The sequence below is a fragment of the Lycium barbarum genome, chromosome 7 (assembly GCF_019175385.1).
Source record: "Lycium barbarum isolate Lr01 chromosome 7, ASM1917538v2, whole genome shotgun sequence".
Lineage (NCBI taxonomy): Eukaryota > Viridiplantae > Streptophyta > Magnoliopsida > Solanales > Solanaceae > Lycium > Lycium barbarum.
In genome coordinates this window covers 132,845,981-132,868,567 of record NC_083343.1, presented here as the reverse complement: position 1 = coordinate 132,868,567, position 22,587 = coordinate 132,845,981, and the positions used below count along the sequence as shown (strand labels likewise).

At 33.7% G+C, this 22,587-nt stretch overlaps 3 protein-coding genes across 3 annotated transcripts; 1 reads left to right on the top strand and 2 right to left on the bottom strand.

Annotated features, from left to right (window-relative positions):
• Window positions 1-675: 675 nt before the first annotated feature.
• On the bottom strand, window positions 676-3,472 carry LOC132604556 (pentatricopeptide repeat-containing protein At5g12100, mitochondrial). The gene has a single exon (XM_060318108.1). It carries the CDS (start codon window positions 3,248-3,250, stop codon window positions 815-817), a length of 2,436 nt encoding a protein of 811 aa, XP_060174091.1. The 5' UTR covers window positions 3,251-3,472; the 3' UTR covers window positions 676-814.
• A 6,599-nt stretch (window positions 3,473-10,071) lies between these two features.
• LOC132604553 (rhodanese-like/PpiC domain-containing protein 12, chloroplastic) lies at window positions 10,072-16,017 on the top strand. Its single transcript, XM_060318105.1, has 8 exons — window positions 10,072-10,439; window positions 11,969-12,097; window positions 12,618-12,709; window positions 13,066-13,166; window positions 13,243-13,353; window positions 13,806-13,914; window positions 14,703-14,753; window positions 15,680-16,017. The coding sequence occupies exons 1-8, from the start codon at window positions 10,208-10,210 to the stop codon at window positions 15,758-15,760; spliced, it is 906 nt and encodes a 301-aa protein (XP_060174088.1). The 5' UTR covers window positions 10,072-10,207; the 3' UTR covers window positions 15,761-16,017.
• Window positions 16,018-16,529: 512 nt separating this feature from the next.
• On the bottom strand, window positions 16,530-22,095 carry LOC132604552 (calcium-dependent protein kinase 17-like). The gene is made up of 9 exons (XM_060318104.1): window positions 20,701-22,095; window positions 19,404-20,006; window positions 18,816-18,959; window positions 18,111-18,263; window positions 17,875-17,990; window positions 17,575-17,742; window positions 17,356-17,483; window positions 17,084-17,183; window positions 16,530-16,971 (listed from the first exon to the last, which is right to left on the bottom strand). The coding sequence occupies exons 1-9, from the start codon at window positions 20,792-20,794 to the stop codon at window positions 16,870-16,872; spliced, it is 1,608 nt and encodes a 535-aa protein (XP_060174087.1). The 5' UTR covers window positions 20,795-22,095; the 3' UTR covers window positions 16,530-16,869.
• Window positions 22,096-22,587: the final 492 nt, after the last annotated feature.

Sequence of the window (22,587 nt, the reverse complement as noted above, 5' to 3'; positions counted from 1 at the left end):
AACTCTATTAATTTGTATTATTTGAGGATGTCAAGTAATAGAGAAATTGAAAACTTAACTAAATTATGAACTATCACATTCAAGTTCTAAGTATACATACAATATTAACATCATCAAGGAACTCATCCCAAGTAATAGAGAAATTGAAAAATTAACTAAATTATGAAATATCACATTCAAGTTCTAAGTATATATTCAATATTAACATCATCAAGGAATTCATCAACTTCCAAATGTCTAATTCATCTCCTAATCTTCTTCTGTAAGCGCAGCAACTGTACTCTTAAGGTCGACTTAGAATTAAACTATACATAACAAAAAGGTGAACACACCAAACAATGGAATTCGATAAATTAACATCGCAATCATCCAGTCTGTAATAGAATTTGTCATCACGAATGGCCATTGCCTAGCAATCAGTTCATGACACAGCACCTACTTTGAAGAACAATATTCTTTCATTGTAGCAGAATCATCCAAGAGCGTTGTCACGCCTAAAATGGGAGCTGTTTTTATGCAAAAACAAAAGGAGGATAAAGGGGAGTTATTCGGCATCTAAGACGATGAGTTTTAGCTGGAACAAAGAGACTGAAAAACATAGAGGTTCTAATAATAAGGGCAGAAAAGAATAGAAAAAGAAGGGCATCTTCCATCAACTAAACAACAAGGGCAGTATAAGGGAATAGGTATCCTGAATGAATGTCAATGAGGAAATAAATTAACAAGAATACACTGATTTTTGAATATATTACAAGCTTTTCATTTGCTGCCAACGTTTTTAACTAACAAGTTCGAGTGCAATGTCTTCTCTGTTCTACGCTTTCACAACAGTAGAAAGATCCTCATTTGTGTTACACTCTTCAATTCCTTTAGAGCTCATTTCTGAACATATAATCTGTGCCTCTTGCAATCTTCCTTCTTCTCGAAGGCCAGATAATAACTCGTTACAGATATTGGCTACCGGGAGAAGACCATTGTCAACCATCTCTCTATACCAAATGTATGCACCAGAAAAATCTTTAACTTTGCAATGCCCTTCGACCAGAATATTATAAGTCTCATCATTGGGAACAATATTGTTAGCCTTCATCTGATCAACAAGATTCTTGGCTTCTTCACATTTTCCCTCTTTCAAATGCACCATAACCAAGCTATTGTACGTCTTCTTGTCAGAAGGAATTCCTCGTTCCACCATCTCTATGTGCATATCAAGTGACTTTTGAACCTCTCCATGTAAAGCATAGCAATGGATGAGCTCGTTATATACCACTCGGTCAGGAGAAAGATCCATCTGAGACATTTCTTGAACAATTTTGTCGATTAACACCAGTCCATTCTTTTCCTTTTTGCAAACTCTAATTAGAGGATGAATTGTGTTCATTGTAGGCTTTATTCCAGAAGTTTTCATCTTCTCATACGTTTGGAAACACTTTTCGGTGTCCCCTGCATCTGAATATGCAGAGATTAAAGAATTGTACGTGATAACATCTGGAGTTAAACCCTTGACTAAAATATGCGCAGCCAAATCCTCAGCTTCTTTGATCATACCCTTTTTGCAAAACCCATTTATTAGAGTATTGTATGTAACCAGTGTTGTTTCTATATCACTTTCTAGCATCTTCTCGAAACATACGAAAGCATTACTCATTGTTCCTCTCATGCAATGTCCATCTATAAGCATATTATAGACCTGTGCATTCGGTTTAACCCCTCTATTAATCATGTCACTTAAGGCTACATCAGCTTCAAGAAGCCTACCATCCTTACACAAAGACTTGATTAGAGAACCGTATGTAATTACATTAGGCTTCAATCCATTCTTTTCCATCTCCTCAAGAATCTCAAAACACCTCACGAAATCCCGCTTGCGACCATATCCATCAATTAAGATGTTATATGTCTGCGCATTCGGGGAAACTGGCTTCTCGAGCATTTTCCTTAACCATTCTTTTGCCTCTTCCATCATACCCAATTCACAGAATTTCGCGATTAGAGTATTAAATGTGACACAGCTCGGCTTCACCCCAGAAATTTCCATTTTGTCAATAGTTGAATAAGCCTTCTCCATATTGCCTTCTTTGCAATAACCGCTCAAAATTGTATTAAACAACACCTCCGTAGGAGTAAGCCCATTTTCCATCAACTTCTTCAAAATCTCTTCAGCCTTATCCGTCTTCCCTTTCTTGCACAAGCCATTCAACAAAACACTACACGTGTACTCGTTCATTTGCACCCCTTTCTTAACAGCTTCTTCAAACAACGCCAACGAGGAATTAACATCATCACATCGCGAATGCCCATCGAAAAGTATACTATAAGTAAACCCATCAGGTACAAATCCACAACCCTTCATTTCCTCAACTATGCGATCAGCTTCCTCCATCTTCCCCGACTTACAAAGTCCACTAAGCAACGTATTAAACGTCACAATATTAGGTTCCACATTATCACTCCTCATCTTTTCTCTCAACTTAAAAGCCTCATCCAACTTCCCAATCTTACAATACCCATCCATAAGAATATTATACGTCACCTTACTCGGTCCAACTCTTCTCTCAACCATTTCATCGAACAATTTTCGCGCTTCGACAACTCTCTTCTCTTTACACAATCCACCTATAACTACATTATACACAAACTCATTAGGACTCAACCTAACACTTCTCATACAACCCAACAACTCCAAACCCTTACCCAAATCCCCAATTTTCACAGCTGATTGTATAGCTTTACCATAACTAAACCTATCAACTCTTATACCCCAATTCATAACATCACTAAAAACTTCAAGGGTCTTTTTGTACATCCTCAAACTATTCAAAGATTCAAGAAACACATTAAAACATGATAAAGATACAAACTTTTTATCATTTCTTATCAAAAAATAAAGTTCTTGAGCTTCATTAATAAGTTTCTTCTCTAAATAAACTGATAACAACAAATCTGAGTAAATTGGTTTTGTTGGGGAAGGTTGAAAAAGAGTATAAAGTTGAAAAACTGAGTTTTTATGAATCAGGGTACCCAAAATACCCTTTGCATTTTCAGTACGATGTTGTTGGAGTAAAATTCGGAGTCTCCTAAGATGTTCTTCAAGATTTTGAGTTGATGTGTTTGTGGGGTTTTCATTGTTGATAGTATTGATTTGTTCTTGGTTTAGAAATTGAGTTGAATGGTAGAATTTGAAGGCAAAAGGGTGATTATTTGTGGTGAAAACTTTGAAGGAACGGCGAATCATAAAGCTTTTGGACATTTTATCGAATACCTCAAGTGCAGCTTTACAGTTCAGTGGAATACTTGTATCACTCGATATTTTCGTTGGTTTATTAAGTATTTGTGACTTGAGGGTAGTACTGTCAACCGGTTGGAACCGGAACCGGTTATGGAACCGGTTAGAAAACCGGCCGGTTCCGGTTCCAAAACCGGAACCGCCTAACCGGTTCCGGTTTACCGGTTTTAAACCTCAAACCGGAACCGGTCCGGTTTGGAGTGATTAAAATCTATTTTTTTTTTGTTTTTTGTATTATATATATATATTATAGTATTTATTTGTATATTGTAGCTATATTTTTCATATGTTATACAACTTTATAATTAAAGTTTAAATATTTACTGACTAACAGCCTAACAGCAAGTCACCAATACAGAATAGTGCTTTTCGTATACATATATATGTATAACTTACATATACTTATATATAAATATGTACTATATACTATATATACTTATATATATGTATAACTTAATATATATACTATACATACTTATATATATGTACTATATACTTATATATATATGTATAACTTATTATATATACTATATATATGTATAACTTAATATATATACTAAATATATGTATAACTTAATATATATACTATATATATGTATAACTTAATATATATACTACTTAATATATATGTATAACTTAATATATATACTACTTAATATATATGTATAACTTAATATATATACTATATATATGTATAACTTAATATATATACTACTTAATATATATGTACTATATACTCTATATACTTATATATATGTATAACTTAATATATATACTAAATATATGTATAACTTAATATATATACTATATATATGTACTATATACTATATATAGGTATAGCTTAATATATATATATATATAGATATAACTTAATATATATACTATATATATGTATATATATGTACTATATACTAAATATATGCATAACTTAATATATATACTATATATATGTATATATATGTACTATATACTATATATACTAAATATATGCATAACTTAATATATATACTATATATATGTATATATATGTACTATATACTATATATACTAAATATATGCATAACTTAATATATATACTATATATATGTATATATATGTACTATATACTATATATACTAAATATATGCATAACTTAATATATATACTATATATATGTATATATATGTACTATATACTATATATAGGTATAGCTTAATATATATATATATATATAGGTATAACTTAATATATATACTATATATACATATCTACTATATATACAATATATACTTAATATATATACTATATATACAATATATACTTAATATATATACTATATATATATATATAACTTAATATATATATATATATAGGTATAACTTAATATATATACTATATATACATATCTACTATATATACAATATATACTTAATATATATACTATATATACAATATATACTTAATATATATACTATATATATGTATAACTTAATATATATACTAAATATATGCATAACTTAATATATATATATATATATATATATATATATATATATATATATATATATATATATATATATATAAGTATAACTTAATATATATACTATGTATACATATCTACTATATATACAATATATACTTAATATATATACTATTTTTTTTTTTAATTTTAACCGGTTTAACCGGTTTAACCGGTTCCGGTTCCGGTTTAACCGGTTTAACCGGTTCCGGTTAAAAAAAATTTGGAACCGGACCGGTAAATTAATATCCGGTTAACCGGAACCGGTTAACCGGTATAACCGGTTCCGGTTCGGTTCCGGTTTAACCGGTTCCGGTTACCGGTTAAACCGGTTACAGTTTAACCGGTTGACACCTTTACTTGAGGGGATGAAATATTACATTAAAATGATAAAATAATAGTGTTAATTTAGTTTATTTAAAGGAAAAATGGTTAAAAATATCCCTCGACTATTCAAAATATGTTAAATTTACCCTCCGTTACGTTTTTGCTCAAAATGTCCTTGTCATTGTGTTTTTAGCTTAACGTTATCTTCCAATCAGCAAAATAGCTCAAAAATACTCTTCCTGCTGACGGTTGAAATAAGTCATTTTCGCCTTTGAAATGAGGCAATTTTGTTTTTTCTGGGGTGGGCATGGGGGTGGGGTGAATGTGTAGACATATAATAACAACATGATAAATTAGTAGTATGAACACTTTCAATTTTAACAAATAAAAAATGATAGGTATTGTTTTCTTTGAAGTATTGCGACTTCAGGATGAAATATTACGTTAAAATGATAAAACAATAGTGTTAATTTAGTCTAGAGATAATGGTCAAAAATGCACCTCAAGTATTACTTTTTTTCGAGTTTATGAACTATCACCAATTAGTTTGCAAAACACATCTCAACCATCAGTTGTTCACTTTTCTACCTGAACTATCACCAACTAGTTTGCAAAACACACGTCAACTATCAGTTGTTCACTTTTAATGAGGTGTGTTTTGCAAACTAGTTGGTGATAGTTCAGGTAGGAAAAGTAAACAATTGATAGTTGAGGAGCGTTTTGCACATTAGTTGGTGATATTTTAAGTAGGAAACTCTGACATCTGATAGTTCAGGCAGGAAACTCAAAAAAATTTGATACTTGAGGTATGTTTTTGATTTTTAACTTTTTAGTTTAATTAAAAGGAAATGGGCCAAAAATACCCCTCGACTATTTGAAATATCAAAGTTACACTCTGTTAGGTTTTTTGCTAGTTGAAGAACAAACTTGCAATGCAATTTCGGGTAAATGCAGGTACATCTAAAGGTTGTGGCTTTGCATACTGGTTTTTTATGGCATGTTATATGATCCTGCAAATGGTCGTTGTGGGTCCACAAGCGGAAGCATAAAATGCATTTGAGGAATGCACTTTAAGGTTCGTATTTTGTGACCATAGATCAGCAACAGCAGATAAGTTTTTGGGGTCAATTTGACGGTCAAGATTAACAGGCCGTCTTTGATCTACGGTCCGTAAAATGAAGCGTACAAGCAGAAGCATAAAATGCATTTAAGGAGTGCATTTTACTGTCCGTATTTTGTGACCGTAAAACCGTAACAGTGAGCTCGAATTTTGGAACCAATTCACGCCTCAATTTACGATCCGTAAATTGCCTCCGTAAAAATCCTTTAGTGATGACGTATTATATTTTGTACCTCGATATTTGGGCTGGATTTTTCTAAATATTCATTGTATTTGAGGTACCTTGGGCCCACTATATCATATGTTTTGCTAAATTTGGCCCAACAAACACGCTTTCACTTTTTGTACTTGAAATTTTGGATTAAAAGACTTTTTTGGTCATCTTCTTCCTCATGAATTTATGAAGAATCTCAAGAACACTATGAACATTTAAATTATCAACCCCTTCAATTTTAACTCCAATTGATCCCAAATTTCGGATCTAGCCTCCCCTCAACCTAGAGAACAAAGCTCACTCCAAATTGAGACCAATTGAACACCACAAATTGAAGACCTACTTGCTTGTTCTTTAAGTTCTTTAAAAGCTTCAAACTCAACAATGATGTATGACCCAAAACTTTAGATCTAAGTAGATTTGATATCAAGGAACTCAAATCTACACTCAATTTCGCTCAAATCCAACAACAAACAAAATTTTCAAATTTTTTGGGAATTTTATTTTTTTTTTTCAATTTTTTATTTGAGATTTTCAAAATAAGATGAACCTAGGATTGGGGATTGTAGAAACAACACCCTAGCCTAAGCTCTGATACCAAATGATACGATCCGGCTTGTGGAAGACACGAATTCAAATATCAAAAACGCAGAAATAAAAGATAGATTAGAAATCAAGGATGAGAAGTGAAGAAATTGGGATGAGAAATAAAGAGATAGAGTAAGACCCAATTAGTAAAGGAATTATAGGCAAACTTAGGTATGTGAAACCTAAACCCTCCTAATCGATTCTTACTAACGAACCTATACTATTAGATAATCAATCAAGAGTAATCCAAATGAATCCACAAATGAACCACTTTATTGAAAATCAATAGAAAAGGGTTTCATAGCCAGCAATGGAATCCACCATAATTAACTATCACTAATCACTAGATCAACACTACACTAAACAAACTATCACTCAATTTAGAGTATTCATCTCAACATCATTCAAAACTAACTAATGAAATAAACTAAGGCTAGTATTTATACTATTAGGCTAAAGAAGACTAGACTAACTATTACAAAAACACCCTTAATGAAGTAAGGGCCTTGTTTGTTGTCTTCTTTAGGGATAATGGCTTGAATTGTGAAATTAGCCCAACATGGGATCTTCATCTTCCAAACACCAATTGTCTTGCAATTTGTAGCCCAAATTCCCTAGCCTTGAATTTGGGATCTTGGCCATGATTTGCATCTTATAGCCACAATTTTCACTTTTAACTCTTTGCGCTTTTAGCCATTCGGTGTAGAAGCCTCCACAATCTCTTCCCATGTTATCATCCAAATGTCACATGTCCTTCTAAGCATCCTTGTGCCATTTGTGCCATTTAGGATCATATCAATTAGTAAAATAACTTAAAACACCCTTCATGCTAATGGTTACCGCAAAATAAAAAACTGAGCAAATTTTATCCTTGAACTATTCGAAATGGAGCAGTTTTACGATATTTTTGGCAAAAAACGTAATCGAGGGTAAAATATTCAATATTTGATTTCTAGTTTAGGGTCAGTTTCATTGTTTTTTAAAGTTAGGGGTGTCAAAAAAATATGAAAAACCACCCGAACCTAACCCTACCAAACCGATTTATAGTGTTTTTTCAATAAAACTGTGGATTTTTATTTAAGCTTATAACCGTCCCGAACAATTAGGGTGGTCTTTTTAATTTATTCAAAAAACCGAAAAATTCCCGAACCAAACCGAATAGCCTTACATGCATTAAATATATTTTATATATTACAAATATGTTAAATTGAATATATAAAATATATTTTATAAGTTCTGTTTCAAATATAAAAAAGAATTTTGGCCATTAAAATTTTGGGCCTTTAGTTGATTGAATTTAGTTAAACCTCATATACATAGTCATATGGTCATAGATTTAGTGATTTAAGTAGGCATTTTTGGTTATAGTTAGCAGTAACAGGAGTTTACCTCCATCTTGGTCTCCTCTACTATGTTGTTTGATGTATATGCATCAAATTCAAGCTGTGGTTTCTGTGACATACAAGCTAATGTTTGTTTTGGCTCAATTCAACATTGTTGTCTTTGGCAAGTTATTATTCTCCTTGGTCAATCAGTGAGGATTCACGTCGCGATGATGCCATCGTTGTCGGCTTGCTACTTGATATAACACAACAACAACAATCCAGTGAAATCCCACATCGTGGGGTCTGGGGAGGGTAGAGTGTACGCAGACCTTACTCCTACCAAGGTAGGATGGCTGTTGCCGAAAGACCCTCGGCTCAATAAAAACATAAAAAGAAGTCAGATAAGGTTAAGAGAATCAAAGCGATATGAAATGAAATAATGCAAGCGACACAGCTAACACAGGATATAACACATTTCAGTTTAATTACTTTGCGTAGTTTTTTAATAGCTTTTACATTAAATATTTCATAAGAAACAAATAGAAACTTTATTTGATGGTGTACTACAAATAGGTTTGTGGAGGTCTGTTTCGTTACATTTAAATGGTGGTGTATTCTTAGGTGACACTTTAAAACTAAAATAACCAAAAATTAACCGAACCGTACTGATACCGAAGAAAAACTGAGATGATGGGACGGTCTCGAAAAGTCTAATTTTGGTTATATAAAATAAAATAACCGAAAACTTGAGATGGTATAATTTTTTTAAAATAACCGACCGAACCGTCTCATTGACACCCCTATTTAAAGTATTGCAACTTGCAAGGATGAAATACTACATTAAATAATCGGAAAAGAGTAAAAAAAATAAAATGCATTTTTTTTATTCGAAACCCCCTGCGTACAACAGTAGGGGATTTGCCTTCTGGGTCGAGCTCGTCGCACCGGGCTTGCCTAGTGCGGGTTACCTCTTCTGTGTGGTTTGCGAGCTATTGCACAGAAGTTGAGTTTACCCTGTGCGTACCTGAAGAATAGCGACTGCGGGTTCCCATGTCGTAAAAAAAAAAAATGCGCTCCCTAAAAGTTTGGCACTTTGGCCCAACAACGCTTGGGCTGTTAATGATTTGATTAAAAAATGAACCTATTGTTATTTAATTGGTCGCCTTTTTCCTAATAAGGTATTATTTCTTTTCTTTTTAAATATATATTTTTCTAATAAAAAATTCCTTTTCTTGTGTCTTTTCTTTTAAAAAGACCTTTTGTTCTTAGTTCTTTTAAATATGAGTTGAACGTGTCTAATTGGAGCGTTTATTATACTTTTAGGTTGCTAAATTGGAACATAATAAGAGGCCGTGAATCAATTAGATAATTTGACAATTCCAAATGTCTCACATTAAAAGGGTACTATTTGAAGTACAGTCGTGCCTTAATTAATGTTTGGTATACAATCAAAATTATCCCGAAATTATAATCTTGAGATTAATTTATCTCACATCTTGAGATTATTTTATCTCATCTAAAAATAGGATAAGATAGAATAAAATAATCTCAATAAAATACCATCCTTACAATTAGACTTATTTTATAATGTATTTGGTAAGAGGTATAAATTTATTTCAAATGAAATTTATACATTTTATCAAATGAAATAAATTTATACCTTTTATCAAATACGCTATATAACATTAGTGCTGGATATATATATACCACGCACCAAACGACCCTGTGACAGTTTAGTTTGAACATCAGCAGATATAGTTTAAGATTCTTGCAAGTACAAATTGCAGAACATAGATTTCAATCAGTATCTCAATTTCTCATTTTTTTTATTTTAAAAAAACAACAACAAATGTTGAGAGTTTCTTCTTCTTTGCATGTTGTTCTACCATCACCACTAGGTCTCTCTTTCTTGAAATTCACATCACAATTAAATCCAACTAGTCGTAAAGTATCATCATTTACTCGCTTAGCTTTACTTAATTCAAGAACCCTTTTGTCCAATTCGCGTAATAAACAGTTTCCAACCTTTAAAAGGGTGTTAACTATGACGGGCCGTCAATCTTGTTCTAGAGTAATTACAGGTAAATTGTTTATTGTATGTAGGAACCCTCTATTTTGCATTACTGTTTTCTCTTATTTGTAGCTATTGTTAAAAAAAAAAAAAAAATTGACCTTGTATATGCAGTTTAATTTTACGGTAAACCCCTTTTCGCCCCCTCTAGCACCGTCCCCTAGATCCCCGGTGCAACTATAGAGTTGCTCGTTTGGTGAAATGTAGGTCAAAATGGAGATGGGGTGTGTGGGGGTGGGGGGAGGGGAGGGGGGGGGGGCTAGAGTTGCTCTTTCCGATGACCTGTCATTAACGGGATTCAAAATATAAAAAAGTAAAAAGAATCCCACTTAGAGGAATGTTTTGGTAAAACTTCATTTGAAACGATGTGGTAGAAAGGATAGTATGGTAGGCCACAAATTGGGAGTCAACATTTACTATATATACGTATAAAAAAAGTGATTTTGACCTTGTATGTATAATGTACTTTTTCCGGGGATTGAGAAGGTTCTAGAATGTCGTAGCTGGGATTTGAACTTATGACCTAAAACAACTTTTGAACCCCTTTTACTACTACACTACAATTGTTCTTCATATCAAGGTGATTCAACGGTTTATAACCAAAAGATTTCATTTTTTACCATTTTTGCGCAAGATAATTGTTTGACGTGGGATTCAGGTGAACCCCCTTCCTTCTACTTAGATCCGCCACTGCCCTTCCCATCTCCGTATGTAATTTTAAATAAAAAGGGAGGGGGGAGAGGGCTAAAAGCTCACTCTCCCCCTACTCTGGCACTTGTGGGGGAGCACTTTGTGTGCGGTGGGGTGAGTACTTTAGCTGCTGAATTGTTGGAAACTAGATAGGGATATACAATAATAGGCAAGACCCTGATTATCTTCTCAACCAAATAGCTTAACTTGATTCTAATTAAGACTAGGTGGGTTTGAAGCACAATGAAAGATAGAGATGCGTACTCTAGAATGCAGTAGCAATACAGAGTTATGGAACTCCATCAGTGTGAGCTTCACAAAGTATAGCTGGTGAAAAAGGAGGAGGCTATTGGTGGGTTGACGGCCATTGGAGGGTTGACGGCCATTGGAGGATAATCTAACTATGATGAATCCTCTGAATATGCTATTTGGACATAAATATTCATATGGATCACACTTATTTTTAGTATGTTTTACGAGAGTTAACCCCCTTGGACAGACGATCTCAAACTTGTGCTTGTTTTGGAACTTCAAATACAAGAGAATTGCTATTCCTCCAAATAGTTAGGGAATGGTTATTAGTCAATGCATCAGGGCTTGAATAGTCCATTGAGCTGCTTTAATATCTTTGCCACAAGGCTCCCTATTGTTGGAAATACACGATTTGTCTCTACTAGGCGGTTCCTTATGCTACCAAAAAGTGGCTTCATCAGAAATTTGAGTATAGCTTAGTATAGGTTTGAGATCGTGTAGTGGTTGTTCCAGAATCTGAAGGGTGAAGAGATTTCTTTTCCTTTTGCTATCATCTGATACATGCTGTTACTAAAGCTCACATTATATAAATTTCAGCTTCATATAGTGCTGGGAGTGGTCCTGGAGGCAGCACTGGAGGTGGTCGGGAGATATTGGTACAGCATTTACTTGTCAAAGAAGATGACCAGAAGCTTCTACTGGAGCTTCAGAAAAGAACTAGAGAAGGTTAGTTTTCGACTTAATTTCTTATAGCCTGTTTGGCCAAGCTTCTCCAAGGCCAAAAGTGCTGTTTTCCAACAAAAAAAAATTGCTTGTTTTTCAAAGTTGAGGAGTTTGACCAAGCTTTTAGGAGAAGAAATAGTGCTTTTCCCTGTAAGTACTTTTTGAGAAAATGCACTAGAGGAACTTTTAAAATCTTGGCCAAACGCTAATTGTTGCTCAAAAGTGTTTTGCAAATTGATTAGCCAAACACCAACTGCTTCTCAGCAAAAGTACTTTCTTGAAAAGCACTTTTCAAAATAAGTTTTGGAAGTTTGGCCAAATAGGCTATTAGTGAGAAAAACCCAAGTAACATTTCCTTCCTAAATTTAAGAAGCTGAGAGCAAATGAGGATTAAATTTATAAGCTAAGTTATCCAAATGTCATGATTAATTTTGAGAACTGGGTATATTAGTATGAAAACAAGTTTTCTCTTGATGCTTAACCTTTCATTTATAGTGCTGACTGAAATGCTTGTTATATTCAGGAGAGGATCTAAGTGATCTGGCCGTTGAGTATTCTATTTGTCCATCAAAAGAAGATGGGGGAATGCTTGGTTGGGTGAGAAAAGGACAAATGGTATGCTTCTTATGATTATATCTTCAAAAGTATTGTTCTTCTTTTTATCCCGCTCTTGGTGAAAGGAATCAAAATTTCTCGTGACTATGCTTCCAGAATGTTAATTTTCATACTGACAGGGCTTCGATGATAGCAAACAAATATTATACATGTGCTGTCTGACAAACATTTCTATAGAGATTTGACTTTAACTATGATATTAAATTTCCAATTCTACATAACTACATCGTTGTTTCCTTTGGTTATTTGCATCCTAATAAGGTAGTTTCTATAAGCCGCACTTTTAGTCACCTTGATGCCCAAGCTTAGTTGACTTGATTTATTTCTTTTTGTATTTTCATTGTTAATATTATTAGGTGCCAGAATTTGAAGAAGCTGCATTTAGTGCACCTCTGAATAAGGTTGTAGGGTGCAAAACTAAGTTTGGATGGCATTTGTTGCAAGTTCTATCTGAGAGGTAATCAAAGAAATCCTTCTTCACTTGAACAGCACAAGAGCCTTGTTTTCTTACTTGTTGTTATTGCTACGTGCAGGGACGAATCTGTACTTGAACACATCCAACCGAACGAGTTTCATGTGAAGCTGCAAGATCCCTCTTTCCTGGAAGAGGCTCAATTGATTGATGTTCGCGAACCAGAGGAAGTGTATGAGCTCGTTCTTTTGACTATTTTGGAATACTCACTTGCAGCTTTTATTTATTTATATAAGTTAAACAGCATACTGGACTTAAAATAGAAAAGCCTCCGAGGGGCTTCCCAAGTAATGAATGTGGCTTTGGTTTCAAAGTGTGTTCTCATGGTTCATTTTCCAAGAGACCTGGCTACTGAAAAGATTCAAGAGCTTTTCATCTATATTGGTATTTGAGTGATAAATTTGCAACGCAAGTTTCTCAACTACATTAAGTTGCACAAAGCCAACGAGAAACAATTTGGATATGCTTATATGACAAAAATCTTGTTGCAATATAATAGATAATTTATGGGTTTTAGTTTTCCCACAGTTTCGTTTATATGAATTTAACTTGCCAAAAGTAATTCAAGTCACATGGCTTATCGAGTAATAGTAGTAGTGATTCTGCTTTGTGTGTTTGTGACAGGGCCCAGGCTTCTTTACCAGGATTTCAGGTTCTTCCTCTTCGCCAATTTGGAAACTGGGGACCAGAAATAACAACTAAGTTTGATCCTCAAAAGGACACTTATGTGTTGGTTAGTGCATGTTCTTCTCTGCAGATGCTTCTTTATGAACTATTTAGAAGCCAGTCCTCTGTTCTGTACGCCTTGAGCTAAGAGTTTCTCCTTAAACAGAACTGTTTCACTCAAGTTATTGACTGCTTATTTTTTTAAAATCTGAAACCATGATAACACATAGAGAGGAACAGACAGTTCAATATTGGTTATACAAAAATAGGGTTAATAGTATTTTTGGTCCCTTAGTTATTGGTAAGTTCTGATTTTAGTCCCTATAGTATCTGACTAAGGACATTAAACCTTCTATTAAGTGAAATTGTGCAATTTTGATCCATTTCCTTGTGAATATTCACAAATTTAACATAATTATTAACCATTTCAACACTCAACTACTCATGTGATATGTTATTAAATGTTTGTTACTTTATATTTGACGGTAATATAGTTCTGTAAATAGTCAAATATAATTTTTTACATGAAGGGACCAAAAGCACACAACAACAACAAAGCCAGTGTGCTCCCACAAGTGGGGTCTGGGGAGGGTAGGATAGGATGTATGCAGACCTTACCCCTACCTTTGTGAGGCAGGAGGATGTTTCCGGTAGACCCTCGGCTCAGAAAAGGGACCAAAAGCACATATTTTATTAATTGAAGGTTAAATATGCTGAGTCATATAACACAAGGACCGAGAATTTATCAATAACTTAGGGATCAAAACTGCTATTATCCCTACAAAAATATGCTTCTTCTCTTCCCTTCCCTCCCTTTCCGGTGTCTCTTCTCAAAAACTTACGTCTATTATGCAGTGTCACCATGGCGTGAGATCACTACAAGTTGCCAAGTGGTTGCAGACACAGGTAGGGTCTTTACCTTTATTTGTAGTTTGGTATAATGTCAAAAGATTAACCTGTTCTACATGTATATAAGGTTTTCCTGTTCCTATCACCCTTCTGAGATGCAAGGCATATATTGGAACATTTTTCTCTCATATCAGTAGATGAAGATGGTCTATAGATCTTCACTTCTGGACGTCGAGGCATAAGTAGTGATGTGTACAAAAATAAAGTTGGGGGTTTGGGTTGAGAATAAGGTTTACTAAAGCATCTATCCAGTTAAGTATGCAAAAAGCCTAAATACATGTTTATATAAGAATCACAGCATACACTTACAGAAACTAGATCTTTCTGAAAGGTGCTGGTTTTAGCGTTTTCACATAACGATAGACCTAACACTAGCTAAGTAAAAAGTCTTTTGTCAACCTACCATGAATGCATTTTTTTTTTGTTTTGATTACTATTATGAATGTTAAAGCTGTTAATGAATACTACTTGATTTTCCCTTTCAAAAAAGAATTTCTTAACGGGCTTTTCTTACACCACCTAAGAGGAAGAAAAGGACAAGTTACATAGGAACTACCATATTAGCTTCTGGTTATAGCACATAGCTGGTGTATTTTGATGGTCGGTGTAAAGTCCCACCTCAAGCAGCTTATTTATGCTATTCAATTCAATGTACCCCAAAATGCATGTTAGTTTTGCATTTGGTCCTGTTTAGTGCCTTGCATGCTGCGACATGTTCCATACACCAAATGATATCAGAAGTGGTGAAACTAATTATGATGGCTTACTTCCAGTATGTCGATAGATCTTAGGTGCCATTACGACTAGATCATTGATCATAACACAGAAGGCAGGCTATGCTGCTATTCTGTGATTGTTCATCCTCTCTTTTTAAACCATTGTTGCTTCTTTACAATTTTTTTTTTTTGATTTGGGATTCTCAGGGATTCAGGAAAATATTTAACGTGGCTGGAGGAATCCATGAATATGCTGTCAAAGTTGATCCATCGATCCCTACCTATTGAAGCGGGTACTCTTTGTGTCCCTGCTCTTTCCCCTGCCCGGTCCCCTGGTGACAGAGCTAAGTTTGCACGAAAGCACTTTTCCGATTTGTCCTACAATTTTCACTCAAACATCCCGAGAACACAATCAATGTGAATGGTTGATGTCAGGACATCTTTTTATACACTATTTTTGTATTTCCAACATGTCTCAAGCATCAAATCATACAATTTGCTATGGTTTTCACCATATTAGTGATAATTTTAAAAAATTCTCCATATTTTGAGATGCTGGTAGATGTTGATAGATTTATGGGTATTGTTTTTTAACTACTCTTGCTTGTATGAAGTAGTGATTATGAGGTTTTGCTTTCTGTTTCAAATGGTGTTAGTGTGCATATTTTTTTGGAAGGTATCCTTCGAGCAATGGTAAAATTGTCTCCATCTGACTTATAGGCTATAGGTCATGTGTTTGAGCCATGAATCAGATGCTTTGTGCACTGGGCTGCCTTTGATGAATATTCCATTGAACTTTAGTAGATCATGAGGATCTCAATAAGATATTTTTTTTTTCTGCTGCATCATTCTCTTTTTAAATTAAATGTTTTTGTTGTGGTTGTTGTAGAAACTTTATACTTCATGAGATCTCAATTGGTAAAAAGATATTGCTCTTAGTCACAACTCTTTCAACAACTTGATATGTACATAACAGTAATATCCAAAAGTTTATTGATTAGAAAACAGCACTTCAAATCTATCCCTAGTGTTGCAGAAAAAATATATACACATGTACTTATATATTATACATTATGTTATAATTTTATATAGATAGATACATTGAAGACCCCATTGTTTCCAACTCAAAAACAACCATTATAAGTAACCATTAACCAAAAAAGACCCTCAAATCCCAACCTATCCATCAAATTCTACAATCTTATTTTTGTTTTCATTGCATTTTTCTTCTTCTTTTTTTTTTCTTTTAATATTTTTAACATCTTAGTAATATACAAGAGCATCTATAACTTTGAAACTCTCTTGAAATTTGGTCTCCCTCCCCTCAATAAAGACACAAATAACTTTACTTATTCTTCTTTTTTTTTTTTGCCAAATTCTTTTGATATCAACAACAATTATTCCACGAAAACCTCCCTTCGTTTCTTTGCATTTGTTGCTGCTTCTGGATTTCCTTTCTTCATCATAGCTACAAACTCATCATAATTGATACGACCATCCTGCAAAAATAAAGTTTTTATTTGTAAATATTAATAGATTTGTAAAAGGATGCAGAACTATAAATCACTATATGCATAAAGATTGCATATTTAGATGTGTTTTTTGACTTACATTGTCAGAATCAACTTCAGAAATGATTTCTTTTATATCCTTTGCATCATTCATACCAAATTCTCTCAAAGCTTGCTCTAACTCTTCCATTGTAATATACCTGAGATCAAAAAGGAAAATTACATTTTATAATATAAAGTTAGAACAAAATTTGTAATAATTCTGTGCTGATTGTGCACAAAATATTTACACAATCAGGGCGGTTATGACTTAATTTTTTGTCTTCCTCTTCCTAAAAGAATTTAAATTATTTGTGGAATTAATTAACTTACCCACTGTTATCCTTGTCAAAGTATTGGAAAGCTTTGTAAAGATGTTCTTCTCTGTCCATTCTATTCATGTGCATTGTTGCTGTGATGAACTCTTCATAATCAATTGTCCCATTTCCATCAGCATCAGCCTATAAAAAAAATATACATATATATATATGCTCATCAAAATTCAGAAAAGACATGGTTTTAATATTTTGATAGTATCATTAACGAACTTACAGATTCCATTAATTGCTTGATTTCATAATCTGATAGTTTGTTCCCTTGTTTGGCTAATCCTTGCTTTAACTCCTCAAGTGTAATTGTGCCACTATTATCAGTATCTATTCCTCTGAACATCTGCTTCAATCCCATAATTTCTTCTTCAGAGAGACACCCTGCAATAACCTGTAATTTTTCCAAGTTAATATATATATTTTTGATTAATTTATAAATTTATAACAAGTATGACTTGGTAATATGTAAATATTACCTGATATAATTTAAAAATTATTTACACTATCAGCTTATATAACTTACCCGAAGAGCAACTTTCTTGAACTTGTTCATAGCTCTAAAGTTTTTGAGCTTATTGAGGACTGCATTGTCAAGTGGTGTATCTGGTGCTTCTCCATCCTCCTTGATCCATGGATGATCTAATTTATATACACACACACAAAAAAATTAGTTAGAGACATTTTTTTTTTAGTAAAAAGTTAGAGAATTGATTTTAAAAATGGAAATACTTCAATAAAAATGTAAATATTATAACTTACTTAGGACTTGGAGTGCAGTCAACCTTTGAGTGGGATCTGAATTCAACATTTTTCTAACAAGGTCCTTAGCACCAGCAGAAATTGCAGGCCATGGGTCACTTGAAAAATCAACATGTCCACGCAATATTGCATTGAATATTCCATTTTCAGACTCTGAAATAAATAATATTTACACAATGAGATTACTTATTATAAATAAATCTCTATAATAAATATTTAGTGGTACAACCTGATTGTTATTTCACTTCATTTATCTTATTATCTTGTTGCTGTTATTGCCTATTATTACAGCTGTCTTTTGCATCTCTTCTTGAGCTGAGGGTCTATCGGAAACAACCTCCCTACCTTGTGAAGGTTGGGGTAAGGTCTGCGTACACTCTATCCTCCCCAGACCCCACCTGGTGGGATTATACTGTTGAATAGTACTTAGTGGTAAATTGGTAAAAATAATAGGAATAATTAATTTGTTATCACATGTTAAACTGCACAGATGATACGTCTGGTACCCTTCTTGGGCCTGACTAGTCTAGATTCGTGTCGGGAAGACTCACTTTGAGGTACAAAGCGTTCTCTACCAAGAGCAACTGCATTGTTAGGCCTCGAACTCGAGACCTCTGATTAAGGATGAAGTTATACTTACCACTTCTACCACAACCTTTGGTGCTAAGGAACATAGATGTGTATTGTGCGATTCAATATAATTACCTGCCCAAAAAGGAGGAACACCACAAAGAAGAATATATAACATAACCCCAACACTCCAAATATCAACTTCTGGACCATATCTTCTCTTCAACACTTCTGGTGCTATGTAATATGCACTCCCCACTATGTCTTTAAATACATCTCCTGCAACATTGAGAAAACCCCAAAAAGAATTAAGCATAGAAAGTTGAAATATGTCATATTTAGATTATTTTTAGAATTATATTACAAAATGAATTAGCGGTATAAAGTTAACATAACACATGTGTTGGTTAGTAATTTTGGTTGGTTCATATTCACAAGCAGAAGTATCAACTTAGTTAGATATCAAAGGGACTAATATTACAATTTGTAGATATTTGAGGGATTATAAATACAGTTTTCCCTATGTTGACCAATTGCTGCTAGAAAATCGTTAATTCTGACGGACGTCCTGTTGGAATTTGGCTCATCGGCAAGGGATTTTTGATGGAAAATCAGTCGGAAACGATACCGGCGAGCCAAATTCCATCCGAGATTAGCGGTTTTCTGGTAGTGAGTTAAATATTATCATATAAAATGAAACATATGAAGTAAATCTTATTATACCTTGCTTGTAGAAGACAGAAAGACCAAAATCAGTAGCCTTGAGAGGTGCATCTTCATCCTTGTTAAGTAGGAGGAAATTTTCAGGTTTAAGATCTCTATGAATGACCCCCATTGAATGACAAGTATGTACAATTTGCACAATTGTTCTTAACAATGAAGCTGCTGCCCTTTCTGTATAATGCCCTTTAGCTATAATTCTATCAAAAAGTTCACCTCCAGCACACAATTCCATGACCAAATGCACAGAATGTTTGTCTTCATAAGCCCCTTTAAGTTCAACAATGTTTGGTTGTTCTGTCAAATGGTGCATAATTTGCACTTCCCTCCTTACATCCTCAATATCCTCTTTATTCACTAATTTCCTCTTGGCAATTGTTTTGCATGCAAATTGTTCCCCTGTTTGTTTGTGTGTGCATAAATGTGTTACACCAAATTGGCCTCTTCCTAGTTCTTTTCCTAGGGTGTATGTTGCCTTTATGTCCTCCATTGGCCTGCCTAATACTGGCCCTATTGGGGCTGCTTTAGATGGCTTTGAAGAATGGTTTGGTGATGCATGAGGTGGAACTTTTGATGGTGTGGTGGAACCTTGCATGTCATGGTTTCCTGCATGTGACAACAAGAGATGTTTAGATACCTTTTCGTCGAAAAGTTTCAATATATAATAGATGTGCGCGTGTGCATGTCTGTGTTATTGTGCAAGTTTCAATAAGAGATGTCATCAGCTGTTATTGTGCCAGTTTCAATAAGAGATGTCATCAACCTACTATTTCGCCAAAAGAATTCAATATACTATATGCGTGTGTGCACATATGCATTTCATGGGCATGTGCATGCTCGCATATCTGTGTTTTTATGCATGCAACGAGAGATGCCACAGATACTATTTCGTCAAGAAATTGCAATATAATGTGTGTGAGCGCACATATGCATTTTGTCAACATGTATGCACGCACATTTGTGTGTTTTATACATGTAAAAAGAGATGTTATCAAACACTATTTTTCCAAAAAGAATCAATATAACATATGTGTGCGCGCATGCATATGCGTTTTGTGAACATCGTATGCACCTTTTTTCAGGGCTAGGCATAATAACCCTCTCTTTCATAAGGTTAGTTTTGTTGGGAAAAAAAATGTGTGCACATGTTTATATTTTTTTGCATGTATTAACACATCAGACACAATTTGTCGAAACAATGCAGTGCAATATATATGTGTTTGTGAGCGCTTGTGTGTACGATTATATATACAAAGGCTGACATTGCTTGAAAATAATGAAATTTACAAGATTAAATTACCTGCATGTGATTCTCCTTGTTTTGAATATGATTGTGCAATTTCTTCATTATTTTGTGCTGGATCAGCCTCTGCCTTTGAGCAACAACCCCCCATTGAGACAGAAGGCAAAGATAAAAAAAAAATCCAAACTTTTTTTTTTGTTTTTTTTTTGTTTTTTAAGAGAAAGAGAAACCAAGGAGAAAGGAAAGGAAATGTTAAAAGTGAATGAAGGGAAAATGGGGTGGCCCAGAGGGAGAGCAAGAAAGGGAAAAATGGGGGGTTTGAAAGGGAGTCAAAAATGAAAAAGAATTTGTTAGAGAATTAAGAGTTCCATTGATGGTGTAAAGAGAGTTTCACAAACACACAAAAGAAATGGTAGAATTCTATGATGAAGTAAGGAGGTCATTGTTTAGCATTGATTCCGAGAGATTGTAGGAAATAACAAATATAAGAGATTAAATTTTTTTATTATTAGGAATTAAATTTCTTATGTGATAAAAACTCCAAATGCAGTTGAAAACTTGTGGGAGGAATCAAGTTTGAGACTTCTTATTTGTGGAGAATATAATTTAGATTATTATTATTATTATTATTATTATTATTATTAATGGCTTGAATTAGGCGTTTATTTCACAATGGGTGATATTTTAAAGAATTTTCTTAAACTTGTCACAATTATACACTTAGACACTTCTATTGAGGATTTGAGGCGACCGTGATCTATTGAACATCTTATGTTATTAAATCATATTGAATCCTTCAAAAATAGTCTGTCAATAAAAAATGAACTTGTGAAAGTGCTCTTTTGTTCTTATCCCACAAATGAGTCTTGTAGTCAAGTTTCCTTTTAAAAAAAAAAAAAAAATCCTTTTTGCCTCCACACTAATCGATGTTTCTAAGGTCCCTCTCCCTCTCCCTCTCCTAGCTTGATCACAACAAGAACTATAAATAAATCATCTTTTTACTCATTTATTTATCTAATTTAAATTCTATGCACTAACGGTATACAAAAAAAAAATAAAAAAATTATACAATCAGATCATTTATAAAGATCGTTCAAGTAAATTCTTATCAACATTAACCTGTCAATTGATTAAAAAAAAAAGGTAAGTAAATAGTATGACTTTATTATCAATTTATATAATTTAATCCATTCTTCCTCAAATATTGGCTATAATAAAAAAGAAAGTAAAGAACCAAAAAAAAAATGTAGCAAAGTATGAGCAAGAAGGAGTGTAATCCCATAAGTGGGGTTTGAGGTGGGTAGGATGTACGCAGACCTTATCTTTACCTTTGTGAGGTAGAAAGTTTGTTTTCGGTAGACTTTTGACTCAGAAAAAGTATAGTAATGTCAGAAAAAAGATAGCAAAATAACAAGATACAAAACAATTGTGCCAACAAATAGTAATACACATCAAGGAATAAGAAACTACGCAATAACTGAATACTACTACTAAATGATAAAGAGGAGAGGAGGAGACAAGCCCCCTCCCTCCCCACACAGAAGGCGACAATATTTAGCTACTTACTAACCTTCTACCCTAATTCTCAACCGTCATACCTTCCTATCTAGGGTCATGTCCTCGGTCAGCTAAAGCTGTGCTATGACTAATGTTACACCTCGGAAATTCTGGATTTGTTGCCTTGTCGATAGGCTAATGTGAGCTTAAGGTGATTATGAAATCCTTACGAGATTAAGGGAAGTATTAGATAGCTTAAAGTGCATACTATAAGATTTTGAAGTTTTATGAATATGTGAAGTTTAGTTTGTTGGAGGAAGTGAAATGTAAGTCGTGTTCGGAAAGGTTTTCGCTATGATTGAGCGAATATTTATTTGGTGATGTCTTGAGGGGCTGCTATAGGGTCTATTGTATGATTAATGAAGTGTTATGTAAGTGCCAAGAAGG